The 25963-nt window shown below is 46.4% G+C and overlaps 2 protein-coding genes, 4 non-coding genes and 1 pseudogene across 8 annotated transcripts; 1 reads left to right on the top strand and 6 right to left on the bottom strand.

The window, feature by feature from the left end:
- Positions 1-889: 889 nt before the first annotated feature.
- Positions 890-22561, bottom strand: LOC147053793 (uncharacterized). Its single transcript, XM_085918278.1, is given in 6 exon segments — positions 890-1075; positions 19416-19649; positions 19777-19833; positions 19835-19879; positions 19970-20035; positions 22383-22561. Coding segments are annotated over 5 exon segments (579 nt in total). The 5' UTR covers positions 20027-20035; positions 22383-22561.
- LOC147053798 (5S ribosomal RNA) lies at positions 3714-3822 on the bottom strand (annotated as a pseudogene).
- On the bottom strand, positions 4422-4540 carry LOC147053797 (5S ribosomal RNA). Its single transcript, XR_015067021.1, has one exon. It is a non-coding gene; the product is annotated as a 5S ribosomal RNA (ribosomal RNA).
- Positions 5129-5247, bottom strand: LOC147053796 (5S ribosomal RNA). The gene has a single exon (XR_015067216.1). It is a non-coding gene; the product is annotated as a 5S ribosomal RNA (ribosomal RNA).
- LOC147053795 (5S ribosomal RNA) lies at positions 5839-5957 on the bottom strand. Its single transcript, XR_015067205.1, has one exon. It is a non-coding gene; the product is annotated as a 5S ribosomal RNA (ribosomal RNA).
- Positions 6548-6666, bottom strand: LOC147053794 (5S ribosomal RNA). Its single transcript, XR_015067194.1, has one exon. It is a non-coding gene; the product is annotated as a 5S ribosomal RNA (ribosomal RNA).
- On the top strand, positions 22435-25580 carry ino80e (INO80 complex subunit E). Of its 3 annotated transcripts, none has more exons than XM_085918722.1 (8): positions 22435-22458; positions 23106-23188; positions 23568-23638; positions 23913-23965; positions 24034-24097; positions 24331-24448; positions 24646-24744; positions 25115-25580. In XM_085918722.1, exons 2-8 carry the CDS (start codon positions 23108-23110, stop codon positions 25322-25324), a joined length of 696 nt encoding a protein of 231 aa, XP_085774848.1. In that variant the 5' UTR covers positions 22435-22458; positions 23106-23107; the 3' UTR covers positions 25325-25580. The 3 variants fall into 3 exon arrangements, with proteins under 3 accessions (XP_085774848.1, XP_085774846.1, XP_085774847.1); XM_085918720.1 differs by lacking the exon at positions 22435-22458 and adding an exon at positions 22624-22983; XM_085918721.1 differs by lacking the exon at positions 22435-22458 and adding an exon at positions 22714-22786.
- The last annotated feature ends 383 nt before the right edge of the window (positions 25581-25963 follow it).

The following is a 25963-nucleotide window of genomic DNA, read 5'->3' as shown; positions in this document are numbered from 1 at the left end:
TGGGAAACCCCTGTCCTGCCCCGTTCTGCCCCGCCCGGCGCCACGCCCCCACCATCACTTTTGACAATCAAAGCCCCTCCTCATGGCCGAACATCGCAGATGAAATCCGTATTTCATTTTGTAACACTTTTGTATTTCTTCTTGCAGGCTTTTTGAGGAAGTTCCCTCCACAAAATTGCCAGGCTGCAAATGGAGTTTACAAGTAGAAAATCCACCCTTAGGTATTTTCAAACAACAGGTTCCACACTTCACCATCACTAAACCCCCCCCCCCCCCAACACACACACACGCACACACACTCTGACTCCAGCTTTGTAAATATTGCATGTGTACACGGCTTAATTAACCCTCTAATTGAGTTTTGAGTATACGGAATGTTTATTGTATGATAGTAAATGATAAAGAAGACAAGTCCTTTCAATTCATCTGCAACCTTAAAACAAATAGCTAATGTATATCACACACCAATATTTACGAATGCATTGGGCTCATTTAAAAGGCAAACCCCAACGAAATGTCAAAATGCTGTTTTGGATTTCTTTCATGTTGTGTTCCAATGTAACTGATGTCATTGAATGCAGCACGGCCGAGAAACACAAGCCAGGCTTTTGTCACCCCCACTCGACACGTGCGCTTTCGCGTGCGCTTGCTTTGTGTTAAGTGCTTCGATGTGCATCTGTGTGACTTTTGCCTTCCACGAGGTCTTGAGCATCAATGTGTCACAAAAAGTGAACAGTAAAAGTTGTGCTGAGTTGAACATACATAGTTGTGCAATTTTTATTGTTGCCGCTTTTGTCTTTCTCTTCTCAAGCAGTTGCTTAAGACGTTCCAAGAATGAACAGGGCATCTTTGCGAAATGCTCCTTATTTTAATTTGGATCTTTCCTCCTCTATTCCCGGCCAGCGCCGTACTCTGGGCGTCTGTAACCTTGACAACACTTGATGCCAAGGCAATCCAAGGTTGCAAAGCTCAGGGCCAAAGTCCAAAGACCGTCGGAGGTGCCCGTGGCTGCCATCTCCCCTCGGGGAAGGTCGGCCCATGCCACGCCCAGCCTCCACTCCGTCTTGCGGCCCACCTCCACCAATAGTGCCGACCCGCGCTGAAGCCCTCGCGACCCAGCACGCCGTAGTAGTGCCGGAAGCGTTTGGGCTCGTCCCACCCATATCCTGGCGCGTCTCTGGCGGCGTTGAAGCCCACCGAAGTGCAAGACGGCAAAACGGACAGCAGAGGGTGGGCTATTGTAGTGTATTTTTGCCTGCACATGTCTCTTTATGAGACCCAAGGACAGCTGAGCCGGATCAGTGAGGGGGACAAGAGTTATTTGCGTTGAGCAAATGTGCTTGGTTTCAGTAATGTAGAGACACGACAGGATATAGATTGGCAGGTGTTCATGACCATGAAAACAACGTAGTTGAGGGCCTTGTCAGGGCAGACAGCCAACACATGTACGGGGTCTCAAAGGGTAGCTACTATTCAAAGCGATGAGATCATGAGTCTCGCCAGGTATAAGAAAGGCGTTGCCTGGCAGACGATAGGACTTTGAACATCGGGTCTGTGGGGCGTGAGAAAACATCTTCTAACTTCGGCTGAATAAAATCTTTTTCCAACCAGCCGTGTGTCCCCGAAGCATTTCCTTCTTTAAAGACAGCATTTTTCCACCAAGGAGCCACAAAGACAATTCACCACACTGTCTCTGGGTCCAGCATCACTGCTGTGATATCTACAAACAAGCACAGCCGACTCCGTTTTGGTGGACAACGTAGTGCAAATGTTGCTGTTTTCCCATGATGGCATCAGAGCAAGGCTTTGTCGGATGTCAGGACTCTCAATCGTGACTCAACGGCCATTTTGGATTGGCCGTGAGTGAAGTGGCTCCCACAACTGCGTGGTCCATTTAGCGTAACCGGCCTTGGCGCGACGATACTCACTGGTTACTTGCTGGCCACCAGGGACGTGCGGTCAGAGGAGGCTACGTCTCCCCTACCATCATGACAAGGGGAAAAACAAATTCAATTGGTTTTATTATAGTTATTTTGCTTTTAATCTCAATCGTTTTGTATCATTTTAAACCAGAATCGCTGAATTTTCATAGTTCTTTTAATACCAAAGACGAGGAGCCAACGTCCTGTCGAGCCTCCTCTGAGGATTGCGTAATCACACGGCTGCCGATGTTGACAGGCTATGCAGTTAGACTAAACTCCTCCCTGTCTTTATGTCGCTCTGTAAGTGTTCAAACACTGTGGCTATATTAATTAATTTCCGTAGTTAAGCTGGTGTATATAATATCTTGTGTTTTTTGTATTTTGTCTGTAACGTGCTCGGTGTGGTGCACTTTGTAGCACGTCCGCCTCACAGTTAGGAGGGTGCGGGTTCGATTCCACCTCCGGCCCTCCCTGTGTGGAGTTTGCATGTTCTCCCCGTGTCCGCGTGGGTTTTCTCCGGGCACTCCGGTTTCCTCCCACATCCCAAAAACATGCTTGGTAGGCCGATTGAAGACTCTAAATTGTCCCTAGGTATGAGTGCGAGTGCGCATGATTATTTGTCTCTGTGAGCCCTGCGATTTGCTGGCAACTGGTTCAGGGTGTCCCCCGCCTACTCCCCGATGACGGCTGGGATAGGCTCCAGCACGCCCGCGACCCCCGTGGGGACAAAGCGGTTCAGAAAATGGATGGATGTAACGTCGTATCTCTTTAGACGAACAAAACGGCTTTGAAAAGATTGTTGTACTAAGTTCATTTTGTTTCACTTGTCAATCACTTTTTGAGTCACGTCTTCTTCCATCAGCTGATAAAGACGCATCACAACCACACCAGTGACACTCTGATGAAGGCGGAAGTACACGCCGAAACATGTCAGGTAATGCAACCTAAGATAAATTGTGATAAAAGAACCAAAAAAGTGGCTTTGAAAAGAGGTCTTACGGAGGCTACGAAAAAAAGGTTCTCCAGCCTTATGGCAGGGGGTGGCAGTGATCTCGGGATGCTTCATGCACCTTCCTGTAGAATACGAGATCTCCAGTTCAAATTTACAATGAACAACTTAGGAGCAGTCGTCCATTTGTTTCATTTTACATTCGGGTTTTTTTCCCCCGTTTTTATATTTCGTTTTACAATGGAGGATTACATATCCAAACGATTTTCAATAGTGGATTTTCGGTCGAAGCCGATTCCACAGACCCATATAACGACATATAAAGTATATTTCAAATAACTATCATATTAAAACAATAGTATCAAACCATCTGTGTCACTCCAAATCATTAAATCCTTCACCTTAATAGAACACCGCTCGGGTTCAGATCGGGGGGGCCGTTCCTCCCAATCACGCCCTTCCAGGTCTCACTGTCATTTTGTGTGTCATTTTGGCTTTTTGTGTGGTAGCACGAATTTTCCGTTGCGACCTGCATGTTGCTGTATCAAATGTCATGAAAAGGGGGGAAACACTCCATGGAAGCGCAATGTGTTATTTTACAAATAAAGACTGCTGCTTTGAGTTCACAGGGAGCCAGGCTCTTTATTCACTGTACGTAGTCTGCTCTCTAGCGGTAAGAAACGTAAACTACAATGCTATGGATCACACCACACAGTTTACGTTTCAAACTCGGGTTTTAGTTTCAATGTCTGAGTTGAAGCTGCGCTTGCAGTTTCCCAAATGCCATACGTGATGGGTGTTGTAAAAAATTGCTTGAACGATTGAAGTGAAAAATAAGTAAAAGCTTACAGCACCTGGTATTCCCAGGCGGTCTCCCATCCAAGTACTAACCAGGCCCGACCCTGCTTAGCTTCCGAGATCGGGCGTTCTCAGGGTAGTATGGCCGTAAGCCGTCAAACACACCAAAGCTTTGCATTTTATAGACACAAGCGCCCCTGAAACCGTGCCAAGCAACGGCGGTACTTGATGGCTTTCCTTTCACAATCGACGTGGATCGACGTGGGGGGGTAAAAAAAAGGCTTTCAGCACCTGGTATTCCCTGAACGTCTCCCATCCATGTCACAACCAGGTCCGAAAAAGGCTTTCTTCCAAGACTTTCGGTGTTTAATGGAAACATGGCTATCATGAGAAGTTATTGACAGCTTTTTGTGTGGTAGCACGAATTTTCCGTTGCGACCTGCATGTTGCTGTATCAAATGTCATGAAAAGGGGGGAAACACTCCATGGAAGCGCAATGTGTTATTTTACAAATAAAGACTGCTGCTTTGAGTTCACAGGGAGCCAGGCTCTTTATTCACTGTACGTAGTCTGCTCTCTAGCGGTAAGAAACGTAAACTACAATGCTATGGATGACACCACACAGTTTACGTTTCAAACTCGGGTTTTAGTTTCAATGTCTGAGTTGAAGCTGCGCTTGCAGTTTCCCAAATGCCATACGTGATGGGTGTTGTAAAAAAATGCTTGAACGATTGAAGTGAAAAATAAGTAAAAGCTTACAGCACCTGGTATTCCCAGGCGGTCTCCCATCCAAGTACTAACCAGGCCCGACCCTGCTTAGCTTCCGAGATCGGACGAGATCGGGCGTTCTCAGGGTAGTATGGCCGTAAGCCGTCGAACACACCAAAGCTTTGCATTTTATAGACACAAGCGCCCCTGAAACCGTGCCAAGCAACGGCGGTACTTGATGGCTTTCCTTTCACAATCGACGGGGGGGGGTAAAAAAAAGGCTTTCAGCACCTGTATTCCCTGAACGTCTCCCATCCATGTCACAACCAGGTCCAAAAAAGGCTTTCTTCCAAGACTTTCGGTGTTTAATGGAAACATGGCTATCATGAGAAGTTATTGACAGCTTTTTGTGTGGTAGCACGAATTTTCCGTTGCAACCTGCATGTTGCTGTATCAAATGTCATGAAAAGGGGGGAAACACTCCATGGAAGCGCAATGTGTTATTTTACAAATAAAGACTGCTGCTTTGAGTTCACAGGGAGCCAGGCTCTTTATTCACTGTACGTAGTCTGCTCTCTAGCGGTAAGAAACGTAAACTACAATGCTATGGATGACACCACACAGTTTACGTTTCAAACTCGGGTTTTAGTTTCAATGTCTGAGTTGAAGCTGCGCTTGCAGTTTCCCAAATGTCATACGTGATGGGTGTTGTAAAAAATTGCTTGAACGATTGAAGTGAAAAATAAGTAAAAGCTTACAGCACCTGGTATTCCCAGGCGGTCTCCCATCCAAGTACTAACCAGGCCCGACCCTGCTTAGCTTCCGAGATCGGACGAGATCGGGCGTTCTCAGGGTAGTATGGCCGTAAGCCGTCGAACACACCAAAGCTTTGCATTTTATAGACACAAGCGCCCCTGAAACCGTGCCAAGCAACGGCGGTACTCGATGGCTTTCCTTTCACAATCGACGTGGGGGGGGGGTAAAAAAAAGGCTTTCAGCACCTGTATTCCCTGAACGTCTCCCATCCATGTCACAACCAGGTCCGAAAAAGGCTTTCTTCCAAGACTTTCGGTGTTTAATGGAAACATGGCTATCATGAGAAGTTATTGACAGCTTTTTGTGTGGTAGCACGAATTTTCCGTTGCGACCTGCATGTTGCTGTATCAAATGTCATGAAAAGGGGGGAAACACTCCATGGAAGCGCAATGTGTTATTTTACAAATAAAGACTGCTGCTTTGAGTTCACAGGGAGCCAGGCTCTTTATTCACTGTACGTAGTCTGCTCTCTAGCGGTAAGAAACGTAAACTACAATGCTATGGATGACACCACACAGTTTACGTTTCAAACTCGGGTTTTAGTTTCAATGTCGGAGTTGAAGCTGCGCTTGCAGTTTCCCAAATGCCATACGTGATGGGTGTTGTAAAAAATTGCTTGAACGATTGAAGTGAAAAATAAGTAAAAGCTTACAGCACCTGGTATTCCCAGGCGGTCTCCCATCCAAGTACTAACCAGGCCCGACCCTGCTTAGCTTCCGAGATCGGACGAGATCGGGCGTTCTCAGGGTAGTATGGCCGTAAGCCGTCGAACTCACCAAAGCTTTGCATTTTATAGACACAAGCGCCCCTGAAACCGTGCCAAGCAACGGCGGTACTTGATGGCTTTCCTTTCACAATCGACGGGGGGGGGGTAAAAAAAAGGCTTTCAGCACCTGTATTCCCTGAACGTCTCCCATCCATGTCACAACCAGGTCCGAAAAAGGCTTTCTTCCAAGACTTTCGGTGTTTAATGGAAACATGGCTATCATGAGAAGTTATTGACAGCTTTTTGTGTGGTAGCACGAATTTTCCGTTGCGACCTGCATGTTGCTGTATCAAATGTCATGAAAAGGGGGGAAACACTCCATGGAAGCGCAATGTGTTATTTTACAAATAAAGACTGCTGCTTTGAGTTCACAGGGAGCCAGGCTCTTTATTCACTGTACGTAGTCTGCTCTCTAGCGGTAAGAAACGTAAACTACAATGCTATGGATGACACCACACAGTTTACGTTTCAAACTCGGGTTTTAGTTTCAATGTCGGAGTTGAAGCTGCGCTTGCAGTTTCCCAAATGCCATACGTGATGGGTGTTGTAAAAAAATTGCTTGAACGATTGAAGTGAAAAATAAGTAAAAGCTTACAGCACCTGGTATTCCCAGGCGGTCTCCCATCCAAGTACTAACCAGGCCCGACCCTGCTTAGCTTCCGAGATCGGACGAGATCGGGCGTTCTCAGGGTAGTATGGCCGTAAGCCGTCGATCTCACCAAAGCTTTGCATTTTATAGACACAAGCGCCCCTGAAACCGTGCCAAGCAACGGCGGTACTTGATGGCTTTCCTTTCACAATCGACGTGGGGGGGTAAAAAAAAGGCTTTCAGCACCTGGTATTCCCTGAACGTCTCCCATCCATGTCACAACCAGGTCCGAAAAAGGCTTTCTTCCAAGACTTTCGGTGTTTAATGGAAACATGGCTATCATGAGAAGTTATTGACAGCTTTTTGTCTGTCTTCATCTTCATATTCTTCCGCTTATCCGGGGTCGGGTCGCGGGGGCAGCAGCTTTAGGAGGGACTCCCAGACCTCCCTCTTCCCAGCCACTTCCTCCAGCTCATCCCGGGGGATCCCAAGGCGTTCCCAGGCCAGCCGAGAGACGTAGTCTCTCCACCGCGTCCTGGGTCGACCCCGGGGTCTCCTACCGGTGGGACATGCCCGGAACACCTCCCCAGGGAGGCGTCCAGGAGGCATCCTGATGAGATGCCCGAGCCACCTCATCTGGCTCCTCTCAACGTGGAGGAGCAGCGGATGACCGAACTTCTCACCCTATCTCTAAGGGATAGCCCGGACACCCTGCGGAGGAAACTCATTTCAGCCGCTTGTATCCTGGATCTCGTTCTTTCGGTCACGACCCATAGCTCGTGACCATAGGTGAGGGTAGGAGCGTAGATCGACCGGTTAATCGAGAGCTTTGCCATTTGGCTCAGCTCTCTCTTCACCACGACGGACCGGTACAGAGTCCGCATTACTGCCGACGCTGCACCGATCCGCCTGTCGATCTCGCGCTCCATCCTGCCCTCACTCGTGAACAAGACCCCAAGATACTTGAACTCCTCCACTTGGGGCAGGATCTCATCCCCGATCCGAAGAGGATATTCCACCCTTTTCCGACCGAGGACCATGGACTCGGATTTGGAGGTGCTGACCCTCATCCCGACCGCTTCACACTCGGCTGCGAACCGCTCCAGTGAGAGCTGGAGATCACGGACTGAAGAAGCCAACAGCACCACGTCATCTGCAAAAAGCAGTGACGCGATGCTGAGGTCTCCAAACCGGACCCCCTCAACGCCTCGGCTGCGCCTAGAAATTCTGTCCATAAAAATTATGAACAGAATCGGTGACAAAGGGCAGCCTTGGCGGAGTCCAACCCTCACTGGGAACGAATCCGACTTACTGCCGGAAATGCGGACCAAACTCTGGCATCGGTGATACAGGGACCGAACCGCCCTTATCAGTTGGCTCGGCACCCCGTACTCCCGAAGCACCCTCCAGAGAACCTCCTGAGGGACACGGTCGAACGCCTTCTCCAAGTCCACAAAACACATGTGGACTGGTTGGGCGAACTCCCATGCACCCTCGAGGATCCTGCCGAGGGTGTAGAGCTGGTCCACTGTTCCACGGCCAGGACGAAAGCCACACTGCTCCTCCTGAATCCGAGGTTCGACCTCCCGACGGATCCTCTTCTCCAGCACCCCTGAATAGACCTTACCAGGGAGGCTGAGGAGTGTGATTCCCCTGTAATTGGAACACACCCTCCGGTCCCCCTTCTTAAAGAGGGGAACCACCACCCCAGTCTGCCAATCCAGAGGCACCGTCCCCGATGTCCACGCAATGCTGTAGAGGCGTGTCAGCCATGACAGCCCCACAACATCCAGGGCCTTTAAGAACTCCGGGCGGAAATCATCCACCCCCGGGGCCTTGCCACCGAGGAGTTTTTTAACTACCTCAGTGACTTCGACCTCCGAGATTGGAGAGTCCGCCTCAGAGTCCTCAGGCCCTGCTTCCACAATGGAAGGCGTGTCGGTGGAATTGAGGAGGTCTTCGAAGTATTCCCCCCACCGACTCACGACATCCCGAGTCGAGGTCAGCAGCACACCATCTCCACTGTAAACAGTGTTGACCGTGCACTGCTTCCCCCTCCTGAGACGCCGGATGGTGGACCAGAATTTCCTCGAAGCCGTCCGGAAGTCATTCTCCATGGCCTCGTCAAACTCCTCCCACGCCCGAGTTTTTGCCTCAGCAACCACCGAAGCCGCGTTCCGCTTGGCCATCCGGTACCTGTCAGCTGCCTCCGGAGTCCCGCAGGCCAAAACGGCCCTATAGGACTCCTTCTTCAGCTTGACGGCATCCCTTACCGCCGGTGTCCACCAGCGAGTTTGGGGATTGCCGCCACGACAGGCACCAACAACCTTACGGCCACAGCTCCGGTCGGCTGCCTCAACAATGGAGGCGCGGAACAAGGTCCACTCGGACTCAATGTCCCCCGCCTCCCCCGGGACGTGGGAAAAGCTCTGCCGGAGGTGGGAGTTGAAGCTCTTCCTGACAGGGGATTCTGCCAGACGTTCCCAGCAGACCCTCACAGAGCGTTTGGGCCTGCCAGGTCGGACCGGCATCTTCCCCCACCATCGGAGCCAACCCACCACCAGGTGCTGATCAGTTAACAGCTCCGCCCCTCTCTTCACCCGAGTGTCCAAAACATGCGGCCGCAAATCCGATGACACGACTACAAGGTCGATCAACAAACTGCGGCCTAGGGTGTCCTGGTGCCAAGTGCACACATGGACACCCTTATGCTTGAACATGGTGTTCATTATAAAAAATCCGTGTCGAGCACAGAATTCCAATAATAGAACACCGCTCGGGTTCAGATCGGGGGGGCCGTTCCTCCCAATCACGCCCTTCCAGGTCTCATTGTCATTCCCCACGTGAGCATTGAAGTCACCCAGTAGAACGATGGAGTCCCCAGAAGGAGCGCTCTCCAGCACTTCCTCCAGGGACTCTAAGAAGGGTGGGTACTCTGAGCTGCCGTTCGGAGCATAGACACAAACAACAGTCAGGACCCGTCCTCCCACCCGAAGGCGGAGGGAGGCTACCCTCTCGCTCACCGGGGTGAACCCCAATGTGCAGGCGCCCAGCCGGGGGGCAATAAGTATGCCAACACCTGCTCGACGCCTCTCACCGTGGGCAACTCCAGAGTGGAAGAGAGTCTAGCCCCTCTTCCACTGGACTTTCGTGAACAAGCCGACGCTTGGAATAACCCAAATATTTGGGTTATTTGCTTATTACTTATTCCTTGCTCATGTCTGTTCATTTTTACTCTTTGTGCTATTTGATTGTGAGTGTTGTGTACTGTGTCTAGTCACCGTGGGACGGTGGGAAACGTTATCTCTTTGTGTGCCTTGACGTGAAGAAATTGACAATAAAGCGGACTTTGACTTTAAAGCACCCTCGACCAGTTTAGTTCAAAAATAACTTAATTCTTTTTCAGTTTTTTTGTTTTATTTGTTTCATGAACTTGAATATTGTGCTTTAAAGTGTGAATTGTTACGCTCAACTGGAGTGGTGAGCCAAAAGTGCCGAGGACCCAGGAGACAAGACACAGAGACTGAGGTTTCAGGGCAAAAATAAAATATTTATCTTTCTCACGAAAGGTGATCCAAAGGTGGATTTGAGGGAGGAGGGAGGAGACACTGGTTTGACGTGGCGGGAGCGCTGACCACAGAAGTTTAACGTCGAAGCGTCGAGCACTGTCTCTCAGGGGGTTTTGTAGTCAGCCTCTGACGAGATGATCTGGAACAGCTTGGTTGATTGAGATGAGCCACACCTGTGCTGGGCTGACTGCAGCCAGCACAGGTGAGGCTGGTTTCAGGCTGAGGAAGAAGTGGATTGGCCTTTGCCCTTATTTGGCATGCAGAAGAGGAACTGGTGATGAGTGGCACAACATGAATTGCTTTATTCGTTTTTTCAGTGTATTAAAAATATTTGAGGTGATCAACTGCACAAGTAAGTAATGTGTTAATGATCAAGTAAAATGTTTTGAAAAAACAACAACACAAAAGTCGCTCCTGAGTACAAGTGCCCCCCCCCCCCCAAACTATGAAAAAAAACCGCGACTTATAGTTAGAAAATTACGGTACTTCAAACTGCATATAACACTTAAAACAGTTCCGATCAACAACAATCTATGAATCAAAGGTACAGTCTTTGGCGCTGCACCTATGCGGTTCTGTCTGCAAGCTTGTTACCTCTTGACACCTGATCAGTCTCGTTTGTGTGCCCTGCACACGTGCATATAGCTACTTTTTGTGGCAATTGGACTGCTTCCACAACTAGCTTTGCAAATAAATGGATGGCCTCCCCGAATAGGGAGCGATCCAGCTTGCAAATGATGAGACATTTTCACTTTGTTTCTTTAGTTACTTTTCAATAATTTTCTCATCGTTTATCACAAGACTCTTAGATATTTGAATAAAAATCAAAATTTGTTTTATCTTACTCAATTGTATAACTTAGAGAACCCATATGTAGTAAAGTGTTGTATTACTACATACGATTCCATCATCATTTACTTTGACACATCTTTCAAAATGCTTCTCAGTGTCCCAGTGCACACGTTCTGCGTGTGTAGCTGGTTGTCTCAACTCGTGTTCCTTATCCAAATTTTTCCTTTCTCAAGGTGACAAACCAATCCACTAATTGGAAAAAATAAAAATCAACAAAATAACCGCCAGTAAATTAATATAATAATTGCAACTAGTGCACTGACCTGCAGTGATCAATCATTTTTTTCTCTCGACCAAAGTGACATAATCCGTTAGGTGCTGAAATGGCATGGAATAAAGCCACAGTTGGATAATCAATTTGACATCCAGTTAATTCGTTTGGCTTAATGTGTTATCAGCAAGAGCCAAATATAGCACTCACCACACCCAAACAGTTTAAAAAAGCTTTATCGCCAAATTATTATGTGCAAATAAGTACTGTGTGATAACGACAAACTTATTGAGTATTTTAATGTCTGTTCATTATTGTTTGTGAAGGCACGGCCAGTTGAGTGGGAACTGACGTCAAAGAGGGGACGCAAAGATTGGAAAGGCTGGGCGTGCACAGTTATGCAATGAGGCAAAGGGTTACCAGTCCGAAATATTGGGCAGTATGGGATCAACAAATGGTTTATTGAGCACACGAGTGACGAGAGGAGGGCGCAAGTGAAGGCAAGTGGTGATTCATGAGTATTTAATTGTCGGCCCGTGACCCCAGCACTGGAATTGCAGAGTCTGTCCTGTTTCCTCAACCGGCAGTCTTCTCCACGGTTGGCTGACTCGTCCTCGACTGTGATCAGATAACTTGAAGCACGTTGAATGCCGCTTTCCTGTGGAATAACGCAACTAAACCGTTGCTAAGTTTATCTTCTTGGCAAACTAACACAACACACAAAAATAATGAGCAACTAGCCCTGAACACTTCAAACACATTAAGTAAATACGAGGTAACTGGTATACAGTTCCTGAAACAAACATTGAGTAAATATGGGATAACTTATATGCAACTACAGTGGAGCCTCGGTTTTTGAACGTCCCGGTTCTCGAACAATTCGGTATTAAAAAAAAAATCGAGATTTTTTTAGCTTCGGATATCGGACGAAATGTGGTTGTCGAACCTCGCGAGATGAGCCGAGAGGGCCCACATGCCAACTGACTCCGTTTATTACATTCTCGTTACTCTGAGGATTGCATCAACTCTAATCATGCCTCCAAATGAAGCAAGTGGGAGCAGTAAAGCCATCCTAAAACACAAAGATGCTCCTAAAGCAATGCGACCGTGAGCGCCCGGCGCGCTGCGGTTGCGCGATCGGACCAAATAAAAGTTCCCTGCGCACTGAGGTCCACTTAAATTTTGGAAAGTACATTAAGACTTTTAAAATATTTTCTAAATTTTAGGGACCGCTCTGTCACAATAATGCGACCAGCGCGGTGCAGTTGTGCGGTCGGCGGCACGCTAGGGTTGCGCGTTCAGCGGTGCTCTGCAGTTGCGCGATCGGACAAGATTAAGCTCCCTGCGCACTGAGGTTCAATTAAATTTGGGAAAGTACATCAGGACTTTAAAAATACATTCTAAATTTCAGTGACGGGTCTGTCACAATAATGCGACCAGCGCGGTACAGTTGCGGTTGGCGGCGCACTACGGTTGCGCGTTCGGCGGTGCGCTGCAGTTGCGCGATTGGGCAAAAATGCGCAAATGAAGAAATGCTCAAAAAGGGCGTTTTTTTTTTTGTCTTGGAACGGATTAAATATGTTTCCATTATTTGTAATGAGAAAAATACATTCAGAATTCGAGCAAATCACTTCTCAAACCGCCTTCTGGAACGGATTGTGGTCGAAAACCGAGGTTTGACTGTACTTATTTGCACTAGAAAAGGAGAAGCTCTCCAATTACATTGTAAAACAAATAAAGGGCATTCTATTCTATTCTATTCTATAACAAAGTATTAATATGAACTTTTATTAATAACCAAGTACCGTAATTTCACGACCAAACGGTGCACTGTACTAAAAGGCACAGTCTCAATTACGTGTGCCATTACTGTATTTAACACACTTATAGGGTGCACCGCATCATAGGGTGCATGCATGCCATGATTTACAGTAAACAAAAAAGACAACATCACAGGAGCAAGAAAGTGAGTTCGGTTGTACTTTATTCTACTCTTTCACCACGTACTCGACTGTACTCACGTTATTGTTGATCAATATTTCTACTCTTTCACCACATACTCGACTGTACTCACGTTATTGTTGATCAATATTCATACGCAAATCCGCCATCTAACATGCCAATTTCCTTCGTCATTGTCTTGTTGTTGTCACGTTGCTCTTCGGCAATGATCCTGGCTTTCCAGGAAGCTTGAATTGTGCCTAATAAGCATGTCTCTTTTCTATGCCATTTTAGAAGGTCCTAATGCTGTTTTCTTTGCACAAACGATTGTATTTACCGTATTGCCCCGAATATAAGATGAGATTTTGAAATAAAACTGAACAATGATCATCGTCACACACACATCTGGGTGTGGTGAAATTTGTCCTCTGCATTTAACCCATCCCCATGTGATTTTGATCCATCCCCTGGGGGAGAGGGGAGCAGTGAGCAGCAGCGATGCCGCGCTCGGGAATCATTTAGAGATCTAACCCCCCAATTCCAACCCTTAATGCTGAGTTCTAAGCAGGGAGGCAATGGGTACCATTTTTATAGTCTTTGGTACGACCCGGCCGGGGTTTGAACCCACAACCTTCCAGTCTCAGGGCGGGTACTCTACTACTAGGACACTGAGCTAGGACACTGAGCTGTTGAAAAAGGGGGGATCGATTTACATTCGGGGTCTAGACAAAGACCTTTTTCAAACAAGTCTTGAAAAAGAGGGGGTCATCTTATAATCGGGGTCATCTTATATTCGGGCCAATACGGTATTTATCAATGTCTTATTAGAAGTCCTCTGATCGGGTCTATATATTACGCCTGTTTATTACATCACTGTGTGGCGGAAGCCACACAAAACAACTTTACAGATTTGCACAAACGTTAGTACAGTAATCCCTCGTTTATCGGGGATTAATTAGTTCCAAAAACCTATTCTAGCTAACCTTAGTGACATAAAAGCTGCACATCTTATAACAGAAACAGCCCTTCCCATTTTTGATACCATCATATCAATATGTTTAGTACACAATAGTTTATTATCTAACACAACACCAAGTAGTTTTGTTTGTAAACACCTACGTTATTTATTATGAGAATTAGTTCAGGCTGTTGTTTTAAAGTATGGGTTGTGCCAAATATGATACAATTTGTTTTTAAGACATGAAGAACCAACTTTACTAATCCACTCCACCACTGATTATAATTCATACTGTAAGAACATATTTAACTGAACATTTAGTTGATGACAAGCACACAGTAGAATCATCAGCACATATTGATATTGAGGCTTTCTTTAATACCAGTGGAAAGTCATTTGTAAATATGGTATACAATCAGTCCCAAACAACTCCCTTGAGGCACTCCACAGCTGATATCCCTCACATCAGAATAACTACCTTTGAAAATCACTTGTTGTTTTCTGTTTGTTAAATAACTCTTAAACCATGTTAGTGCTGCACGTGAGAAACCATAACATTCCAATTTTTTAATTAATAATTCATGATCAATAATATCAAAAGCCGCTGTGAAATCCATTAAACTGCTCCAACAAATTTTCTTTCTTCTATATTCATCAGCCAATTATCTGTCATGTGAGTTAGGGCCGTAGCTGTGGAGTTCCCTACTCTATATGCATGTTGATATTCTGTGTTTGAATCATCCATCCATCCATCCATCCATCCATTTTATGTGCTGCTTTATCCCCACCGGGGCCTCGGGCGTGCTGGAGCCTATCCCAGCTGTCAACAGGCAGTAGGCGGGGGACACCCTGAACCGGTTGCCAGCCAATTGCAGGGGACACAGAGACGAACAACCATCCGCACTCACACCTAGGGGCAGTTTGGAGAGCTCAATCGGCCTACCAAGCATGTTTTTGGGATGTGGGAGGAAACCGGAGTGCCCGGAGAAAACCCACGCGGACACGGGGAGAACATGCAAACTCCACACAGGGAGGGCCGGAGGTAGAATCGTGTTTGGGGTCATTATCGTGTTGGAATACTCCTCCGCGGCCCAGTTTACGGAGGGAGGGGATCATGCTCTGCTTCAGTATTTCTCATTGTTCCGTCAATGTACTGTATCTCCCCAGTGCCAGCAGCACTCATACAGCCCCAGACCATGACGCTCCACGACCATGCTTGACTGTCAGCAAGACACACTTGTCTTTGTACTCTTCACCTGGTTGCCGCCACACACGCTGGACACCATCTGAATCAAATATGTTTATCTTGGTCTCATCAGACCACAGGACATGGTTCCAGTAACCCATATCCTCAGTCTGCTTGACTTCAGCAAACCTTTTGCGAGCTTCCTTGTGCATCTTTTTTAGAAGAAGCGTTTTCCTGGGACGACAGCGATGCAGACGGTGTCTCGATGACTAATGTTTGGTGTGTTGCCGAGAGTATTTCATTCATGGTTATTTAGTATAGCGGAACAGTTACAAGCAAGTAATTATGTAATGTGTGCCGTCGTGTTGTGTGACATCAGAAGTTGAGTGTTGACTTACGTGCTGTATTTCTGTCTGATGCAGAACCCCCCCCACACACACACACACCCCCACACACACCCTTCACACGCTTCATACAATAATCACAAGCATAAGAATCACAAAGACTCACCCATGTACACTACACACACCTGCTCTCAAATCCTTACGACCAAACATGTGCCTATACCCTTTTGCCACTTTGCCTGTAATCCCCTATGAGCCACAGTGCCTGTTATTTTTTTGCCAATAATTCAGTAAAGGAATCAAAACTAAACCACGTCTTTGCTCGCTTCGACGCTCAGAACAGCACTTGCCCACTGAAGACCCCTCCCCCTCCGAACGAGCAGCCCCTGTGCCTCTCTGCCGTTAGCGTGAGGAGAACGCTTGCTGCTATCAACACCCGTAAGGCGGCGGGCCCGGATAACATCCCGAGCGCTGAAGGACTGCGCTGAGGAGCTGATGGATGTCTTCACAGACATCTTTAACATTTCCCTGCAGCAGGCCATCATCCCGTCATGTTTTAAGGCTGCCACGATCATACCTGTGCCGAAAAAACCTGCTCCTTCCTGCTTCAATGACTACCGCCACTACACCCATCATCATGAAATGCTTTGAGCGGCTTGTCATGGCGCACGACAGATCCGTTCTCTCCCCCACCATAGACCCCTTCCAGTTTGCGTACCGAGCCAAACGGTCCTCTGAGGATGCCATCTGCTCAGCCCTCCACTCTACCCTCACACACCTGGAGAACAGAGACTCGTATGTGAGATTGCTGTTTGTGGACTTCAGTTCTGCATTCAACACCATTGTTCCACAGCGTCTCATCTGCTAACTCGAAAAGCTGGGCCTCAGTACCTACCTTTGCAAGTGGGTACTGGACTTCCTCTGTCAGAGGCCTCAGGTAGTACGTGTTGGCGACAATGTCTCCGGCAGCATCACGCTGAGCACGGGGGCCCCACAAGGCTGCGTGCTCAGTCAGCTGCTCTTCACCCTGCTGACGCATGACTGCACTGCAACCTACAGCAGCAACTGCGTGCTGAAATATGCCGACGACACGACTGTGGTGGGTCTCATCACCGGGGGCGACGTGACTCAATACAGGTCGGAGGTCGACCTTCTGGTCACGTGGTGCAGGGACAACAACCTCCTGCTGAACCTCAGCAAGACCAAGGAGATTGTTGTTGACTTCCGGAAGGGTCACACCCAACACCTGCCGCTGACCATCGACGGTACTGTGGTGGAGAGAGTGAGCAGCACCAGATTCCTGGGGGTGCACATCAGTGAGGACCTCTCCTGGGCCACTAACGCTGCGTCGCTGGCGAAGAAAGCTCAGTGCCGCCTGTACTTTCTGCGGAAACTCAGGCGAGCAAGTGCTCCTCCTGCCATCATGACCACATTCTACCGTGGCACCATTGAGAGCGTCCTCTCCAGTTGTATCGCTGTGTGGGGGCAAAAAGAACAAAAAGATACGAATAGAAATAGATGGGACTGAAATTGAAAGAGTGCAGGAAAACAAATTTCTTGGGGTTATAATAGATGACAGGCTGAGTTGGAAGCCACACATCGAACACGTAAAGTCTAAAATTTCAAGAAGCATGGCAGTTATATACAAAGCAAAAGAATTACTGGATTATCATTCACTTCGTACACTTTATTGTTCTCTTGTCTTGCCCTATTTGCATTACTGTGTTGAGGTTTGGGGGAATACTTATAAAACTTCACTACAGCCACTTATCATTCTGCAGAAAAGAGCAATAAGGACTATTCATAAAGTCAACTACTTGGAACACACAAATCCACTTTTCATACAATCCAAACTATTAAAATTCACCGACATAGTATCATAGTACATAGAAGGAATAAGATGGCGGCGCGTGCACACGCAGCGGCCTCTCTCCGTCCCTGCCGATCGGTGTTTTTGTTCATTTAATGAGTGTTTGCCAGACAGTTTTATGTGTTTGTCTGATCGCACCACGTAGCGCTACGAGTACAGCAGGCAGGTTCTGCTCGACATCGGCGAAAGCGAGTTTTGCGGCGTTTCGGACTTTGGTGCGGGGACATTAAAGTCACTGGGACTACAATGCCTGCATCATCGCTGGACTCGTCTGCTTCTCCTTCCCCGGACCAGCAGCGTCGGAAGCGGTGTGCGAGGAGGCAGAAGAGGGGGAAGCGCGGAGGCGTCCGGGCCAGGCTCGCGGCGTGCCCAACTCGCCCGGCCGTGCCTTCCATTCTTCTGGCGACTGTCCGGTCGCTGGACACCGGACTCTGCTGTGCTACTGGAGCGGCTGGCGTGCTATCGAGCGGACCGGGCACTTATTACTTCTTCGTTGCTCTTGTCTGTTCGTTTTTACTCTTTGTGCTATTTGGTGCGAGTGTTGTGTACTGTCTAGTCACCGTGGGACGGTGGGGAACGTAATTTCGATCTCTTTGTGTGCCTGGCATGTGGAGAAATTGACAATAAAGCGGACTTTGACTTTGACTTTATCAAACAGCAATCATCATGTATAGGGCGAAAGCAAAACAACTACCAGAAAATATCCCAAACTTATTTTGGAATCGGGAGGAAGGTTATAAGTTAAGGGGGCATCACAATTTCAAAATCTTAAACATAAGAACAACCTTAAAACGTTTCTGTATCACTATAACCGGGGTCAAACTATGGAACAATCTAAGTGAGGAACTCAAGCAAAGTCCAAATATCCACCAGTTTAAAAGAATGTACAAAAATATGTTGTTTAGCGAGTACAAAGGCTAAAAGTGCCAAAGGGCTACATGCAAGTAAAAATGAAACAGAAAATAAGTGTGAAAGTGTGTCTACTTGCGTTCTGTGGTAGAATTACAGTATATGTTGAATCACTGGTTTAATGGATAAAGTGAAAAAGGGGTAGGAATCTAAAAAGCTATGCTTCCTCCTACTCCTTTTCGAGCATTCTTTATTGATCTATTTATTTATGTATTATTATTATTATTATTATTTCTTTTATTTAAAATAATTATTCTTTCTGTTTGTTGGTTTATTTTTTGTTTGTCTGTTGTATGGACTTATATATGGCACTTCAAGTGCTATCTGTTTTGCTTAATTTTCTTTTTGTTTTGGATGTTCGAAATAAAGATATTAATCAATCAATCAATCATAAGTAATTTACCATTTTTATTACCTAATCATTTTATTTCTCATGATTTAGCATCATTCCACCGCATCAATAATAAGTCACTGTTTAGCTCAGTAGGTAGAGCATCAGACTTCCACCCTCGTCGTGAGTTCGAGTCCCACAATAGTGTGAAGTGTCTTCGCCTTCACACGCAATTTCTCCAGAAATTGCAAATTCTAGTTCATTTTGTTTTGTGGGTTAAAATGTTTTATATATTGTGCTCCTGAGTTAATTTTGCTGATTACTTTGAATTGAATATGATTTATTGCTTTGATTTAATTTGATATTATGTATGTTTATTATGATTTTATTGTATTTTCTTCAGCAAAAAATGGCAGTTGGTCAAGAATGTTTTATTTTTTAATTTCAGGCAAAGTGATGCACATTGAATCTGTTCTGTTACAAACTAAAAACAATGTTATTAATAAAGTTATTCTTTCTTGTAAGTTGATCTTTTTATTTATTTTTGGTTTTCTTTAACGTTAACAAGGGTACAAGCATCGTGGGGGGGCGAAATATTTTCTTCTCCCTGGGGGGGCATCACAGAAAATGATTGAGAAGCACTGAGTACACATTTCTGAGTAAATCCGAGCCAAATGCAAATGTCATTTTTCTCACCTTGAGCATCTTGGCGCTGTCTTCTTCAGCTAGTTTGGCGTTGAGCGCGGCCACGGCTCGCTCCAGGTCCTTCCGTTGCTGGGAGATGGCCTTCTCCCTCTCCTTCAGTCTCTTTAGTGCTCTTCCTCGCTCCCGCTTCAGTCGATTCAAGTCCTTCCGCTCCTCCTCGTCCAGGAAGTGATGGAGGTTCCCGAACTCGGCTCGGATCTCTCGTTTCAGGCTATCAAACTGGCTCTGAAACACCAGCCGAGCACGATTCTCGTAACACTAATTGGTTCCACTGAAAGAATTGCGTTGACTTTTGCTCTAAATTTTAGATGAAGAAAAGATTGATATTAGCTGAGTAAGAAGAAGACTTTACCTCCAGTTGTAGTGAGTCTGTGTAAGTCTCGCTCTCTGCCTCCCTGCACTGACTGTCTGTCCACTTGGTGCTGGATTCTTTTGATAGCCCAGACAAGTTTGTCCTGCAACACAAAGAATCACTGTCCAACAATATAGCTCCTCCACCCGGTTTCGGTCAGTATGCCAGGGGTGAATGGTAGTTGGCTGCTTACCTTGTGTTCAGAGAGCAGGCCTCTGTCAACCATGTTGTTGGTGTGGTTTCCATACATTCCAGTCAACTGGGACACAACGCAGAAGTCAAGCAGAAGGACTCAAACGTGCAAAGTGACCAAGCAGACGCAAGTGAGTGTGCGTGCGTGTGTGTTGTGTGCGTGTGTGTGTGTGTGTGTGTGTGGGGGGGGGGGGGTTCCACATAGATGACAAGTTAAAAACAACAGAAGACAACTTATAAAATGTTCCATTAAAAAGACAGGGTGTTGGATGGCCGTGGTCATGGCAGCAGACAAAGGAAGAGGTTATTTTGGGCTCTGCAGAACAAACGGGAGCGACAAATTACAGAGCGTCATGAATTTGCTCTGCACGTTTAATTTTATCATCGATCCCCTGTCAAAGGTGGAGGGGGTAATGCAATGCAGCCTACAGCCATTACGGTGCGTTTTACTACCTCAAAATAACACTGCGGCATTGTGGCGGCACTCCCATCTGTATGAATTCCACTAAAAATGGCAAGGCAATGGTCATGTTTTTGACATTGGGGGAAGAAGCGTGTTCCTGCGTGCAGTGTGTTGCCATGCAGACAAGCTTTGAAATGTATCTGAGGAATTGCCTCTGTCCAGCCTCATTCCTCTCCTCCATTCATCTCCATTTTAAAGACGTGAATTGTTCACCTTTCATTGATGCTGCGCCACCATCTCTCCTACGCCTCATGCAGTGTTAGGCATCATTAAACAACTCCTGCAAAATTCTCCCCTATCTATAATTCATGCTGCTAGCTGCTGCCGAGTGACTGTACGGTGTGCTCTGTGCAGCAAATTCGCCATGAGGCAACAGTACAGGGGATGCTGCGATACCACAGAAAGCATCAAGCCCACTGAGGAGGAAGGGTGCTGGGAAAAAGTATTTGCTCCTTTCTGATTTTGTTTAGGTTGGTCAACCCAAGTGCATGAACACAATACAGTTTGGTTTAACGCTAGGTGAATATGCAATTATGTAGTTGACTTGTTCAACCACCAGTTAACGTATTAACCATAGTTATTGGACAGATAAATTCATCCAGTTTCACTGGCCACATTACTAGGTCTGATTACCACCAGTTTTGTTGAATTACTTAAATAGTATGCTGAACGATCCTTCACTAGCCAGGCTGGAGGCATTCTTTCAAATTTTCGGTGGAGAAAATGCACACAAAATCTGATCCAATTACTGGTTTGGTCAGTAGAACAGACAAAGACGCAGATCATTGTTCTGCATTATTATTCCACATTAAAATTTCGATTAAACGCTAAAAATAAATCGCTAAGATAACTCTGATTGTTTTTCAACGGTAATTCGTAATAGCTGTACCGAGAGTTTTGTCCTTAAGGGAGGAAAAAGAAACGGTTCCATTGCTGCGTAACATGACGCGTGATGACGTACCGACGCTAGGAGTGCAAGTGGAGGTAGGAGAAATGCCACTCAGTTTTAGAAGGAAGCAGCTCCAGGCTAATTACTGGGTTAGCCTAAGGTGCCAAGGGGATGGCCACCCAGTTAAATTGGCAATTCAGGCGAGCTGGGAGAGAAGGGCAGGGAGAGGGGAAAGCTTTGGGTGGACTGGGGAGACAGTGGCGCAAGAGGTGGCTGTTTACGGCATGAATTTCTGCCCAGTGGTATTGTTGCCAGTGACTCCTCTGTGGCAGCTGAGGGCCCCAGAGGTTGATCTAAAGCTGCTTGACGTCAAATTAAGGGACAAAGAGGCAAACCTGGTGCGTGAGTTTCAATGCAGGGTGGTGGAGAACTACTCTGACCATATACTAGCCTTTACGGATGGTTCAAAAGACCAGGAAACTGGGGCTACAGGGGCAACATTTTACAGTAGTTTAGTAAATTGAATGTACAGTCATGTAGGAGAACATCAGACAATCTAAGTGTGTTTACTGTGGAATTGGCTGCTATCCTGATGGCAGTGCAATGGGCGGAGCAACTTGTAAATTGTAATTTCTTGGTGTGTAGTGACTCTGTGTCTGCGGTTAAAAGTATTGGGAGGGGCAGTTCTCAGAGCCGACAGGATCTTATTCAGGAAATTCTTTTGGCTGTTAGGGATGTCGCAGCGAGGGGGGTTAAGGTAGCATTGATGTGGGTTCCAGCACATGTGGGTATCCTGGCGAATGAGAGGGCTGACAAACTGGCAAAAGAGGCAGTGAAAAAAGAGCGTGTGGAGACCAACATAGTACTGTCTAAGTCTGAGGGTAAAAGTATTGTGTGGAGGGAAGTGATGCTGCAGTGGCAACAGCATTGGGAGCAGGAGAGCAAAGGGAGGCACCTGTTCTCAGTGTGTAGTAGAGTGGCTGAGTCAGTTCATGAGTGTGGGAGGGGAGGGTGGAAAAGGAAGGATGAAGTCATTATTGCCAGACTGAGGATAGGACACACCTTTCTTGACAGCACTCTCCACCTTCTGGGGAAACATCAGGATGGGCTGTGCTCTGAGTGTCAGGAGATGGAGACGGTGCGACATGCTCTGCTTTTCTGTAGAAAATATTTCCGGCAAAGGGTTGAGTTGGTGGAGAAGCTGCAGACAGAAGGGCTTGAGGGAATATCTGTGAGAACCATTCTGGAAGTAGGGTCAAGTGGGAGGGGAAAGCGCTGGTTTTTGGAGTTTTTAAAAAGCACAGGTCTGGTGAAGAGAATATAGTGTTGTGATGTAAAAAAAAAAAAAAAAAGTAGGGGCGGCAATGCAACTAATAGGATGCAAGCTGCCGTTAAACCCCAACGAAGAAGAAGAAGAAAACGCTAGGAGCGTAAACAAAACCATGTCGCTAAGACAGAGGAAAGCGGTACAGATAGCAAGATTCTTCCGAATAGCTTTAAACGTTGCTTAACTGCACGGTAGCGCCTGAGAAGACAACTAACAAAATAAAAAAAAACACCGAATGATTTTCTTTATATATATTTTTAATTTACCGTAGTTTTTGAGCGAGTTTAGCTTGTCTGCTTACGTGTTTAGCTAGCTTAGCCTAACATACCCTGTATGGTAAGTCTGAGAAAGCGAACGTAATACAACTCGATTCATACTTATTTCTTGTGAATCTTATTAACCTGCGAGGTGGTTATGTCGCTTAAGGTTTCGTGGTTCATGTGTATTGTGCATTTCAGAAATGAACGGCCAGGCAGACGTCGAAGTCGACTACAAGCGAAAATACAAGAACTTGAAAAGAAAGTTAAAATTTTTGGTTTATGTAAGTGTTCAATTGGTGGCAGAAACACCCACCCACCCATACGTACTTTCTGTAATAACAAAGATTTAGGATTGTAATTACTGCAGAGGTGGAAATCGCCACATATTTTAAAATCGCAAATTAAAAAATGTATTATGCTACTTTAGTTCTCAGTGGGCTTCTATGCCAAATAACGTGCTGCCACAAAACATGAGTACAGATCTCTGTTTCAATGTAGAGAACAAAGTCAGATGTCATCAGCAAATTAGATCCAACTAAAAAACTACAAAAACTAAGTACAGTTGTGGCGTATTCTCACTTCTGTCCGTACATAACAGGTATTAAAAGCATGTTTAAATTGTGTTTTGACAGAGTAATGCATTTTATTTTTGTTCTGTAGGAACACGAATGCTTCCAGGAGGAGCTGAGAAGGGCACAGAGAAAGCTACTGAAAGTGTCCCGGGACAAAAGGTGTGTGACATGACACACGGTATGCACAGTCACCCTTAGAATCAAATATGAATAACAAAAGAAAGGTTAGATTACTTCTGTAAATCCACAAAGTACACAAAACAAAGTGGATTTTTTAAAACACATTTATGAAGGGACAGAGTTGGAAAGTGGACAGTCGAATGGAAAAAAAAATACCCACTCCTCATTTTGTTGTTATTTACATCTTTTTTGAATCAATTTGTTGAACTGTAGAGAATGAAGACCTTCAATTCTGTCTAATGGTGTATTTTAGCTTCCTTCTGGACCGACTGCTCCCCTATGAGAGGGTAGATGAAGACTCCTCAGGTAATTAACTTAAAGCAGTTTGCAAATGGAGAAATGTAGACGTTGAAATTTTTGCGCTCACATTTTAGATTCTGACGCGACCGTGTCCTCGGAAAACAGCGAGGGAGAAGTAATCAGAGAAGGAGCAAAGAAGTGAGTTGCGTCATACGGCAGCGGCTTGACATATGACTTCAATTTGAAGAATTTCCAACTCTGTTGCTAACCAAAAGAGCAGCACCTACCAAAGCGCACAAGCTTACAGCATATGAGTCAAAGTGTGGCGTTGTACCAAGTGTTTCGTCCAAGTTCCCTGCGTGATATTTTGCACATTCTTGCTCCTTGACACAGTTTGAGAGGCAATGGAGCGAGCTTTGTGTGTTTTCCAGGCGAAGAAGCAGCCCCAGCCCGTGTATATCATCATCGCCCTCGTCTCATCTCTCCCTGCTGTCCTGTCCAGGCGCGCACCCGTTACAGTCCTCCGGCTCCGGACCTTACCTCAACACCGTGAGTCTGCTTGCCCCTCCCACTGCCTCGTCGTCATCATCAAGCCTTGCCGACATGTAGATTTGTCATTTGAGTTCACGTTCTCTCTTGCATTCTTCTTTTTTTTTTATTTTTATTTTTTTTTGGTTTGTTTTTCATGTTTCTGTCCCGTGGACTGCTTGCGTTTGTGTGTACTGTGTGCTCATACTGCCGGGCAGATGCCCTTCCCACCTGAGTATTTGGCTCCCCCGGCTGAACGACTGAAGAAAGAGCGGAAAACAAAGGCACCCAAAAGCAAGAGAGATTCAACGGGGAAGGTGAGAGGTGAAAAAGGGGCGCAAACAAACAAAGAACATTCTTTGGCCAACATTAGTTAACAAAATGAGCTGGGATGTGTTCAAAATCCTTCACTCATTCCCTATTACTGGAAGCTATTCACACTAAATTTGTAGTTATTTGTTTTGGGGGGGGGCGATACATGAGCACCTTTCTAAGTCAGGCAAAGTCCACACCCTGCCCTATCCAAAATAGGCAGATTTTCCTCTGATGCAAAAGCTTGTTTGTATTTCATTTGACTGATTTTATGTTTCATTTTGTCTCGCATCCTCCTCCAAGCACCCCCTGTCAGCAGTCCCCCTTTCCCAACCTTACGTTGTTTTTGTCTGTCTGTCTACGCCTGCTTGCCAGGTGGCAGCCGCACACGTGACGGCCGCTTACCCATCGGGCCCGGCGGCAGCTTCGACGGCCGGCGCCCCGTTCAGCTGGGTCCCACGACAGATGCTCAGCGGGGATGCCGCCGAGGAGGACGGCGAGAGCAACGTTGACAGCGAGCGAGGAGACGAAGACCGAGGCGAGGGCGACGAGGCAGAGTTGGTCATTGACATCCCCAATGAGTGAGCGAATATACAAGATGCGTGTAAGGCCCCGCCTTCTCGCGTCATAGCAACCGAGCCTCGCCTTCAACAATGTTTGGATTTCTGTCAAAAAAATACATTTTTCTGAGGCTTACTGAGCAGCTTGAGCGTTATACTGCCTCCTGGTGGCCCAAGAGGTGCCCACCAGAAGGAGAGGCACAATGTCTGGTGAATTGTAAGCAAAAACAGTCCCAGTCTTGACGTTCAATAAAATAAAGTCATTGCTTTATGGTCATAAAGTTCATTATCTTGTTTAAAAAAGGCACACTTACTTAAATGTTTGTTTTATTTGAAAATTATATGCCACAAAGTGCGCGGTCATGAGCACTTATGTCAGTCTACTAATTTCAAAGTGTCGCAAGAGTTCTGTTTTAAGGGCTCCATCATGTGGACTGCATCCTTGTCAAACCACCTGCCATGTCAAGAATGCTGTCAGCAAAACCTTTTCAAAAAGCAACTTTGATTGTGTCGGTTACCCTTTGCGCCTCTCTGAAAAAAATATTACGGCAGCTTTATTGTTGTTTAGCAAGCAAGCTCAAAGCAGGAATCTATTTTTGCAGCTCTCAAAGCAGGCGTGTCACTTTGGACTCAAAGTTTATTGTTGAGTTTTGGCGACGCGACA

Source organism: Syngnathus leptorhynchus, chromosome 8, assembly GCF_054491065.1.
Source record: "Syngnathus leptorhynchus isolate UIUO chromosome 8, UIUO_Slep, whole genome shotgun sequence".
Lineage (NCBI taxonomy): Eukaryota > Metazoa > Chordata > Actinopteri > Syngnathiformes > Syngnathidae > Syngnathus > Syngnathus leptorhynchus.
Note: the sequence above shows the minus strand (reverse complement) of the source record. Positions and strands in the feature narration are given on the sequence as shown.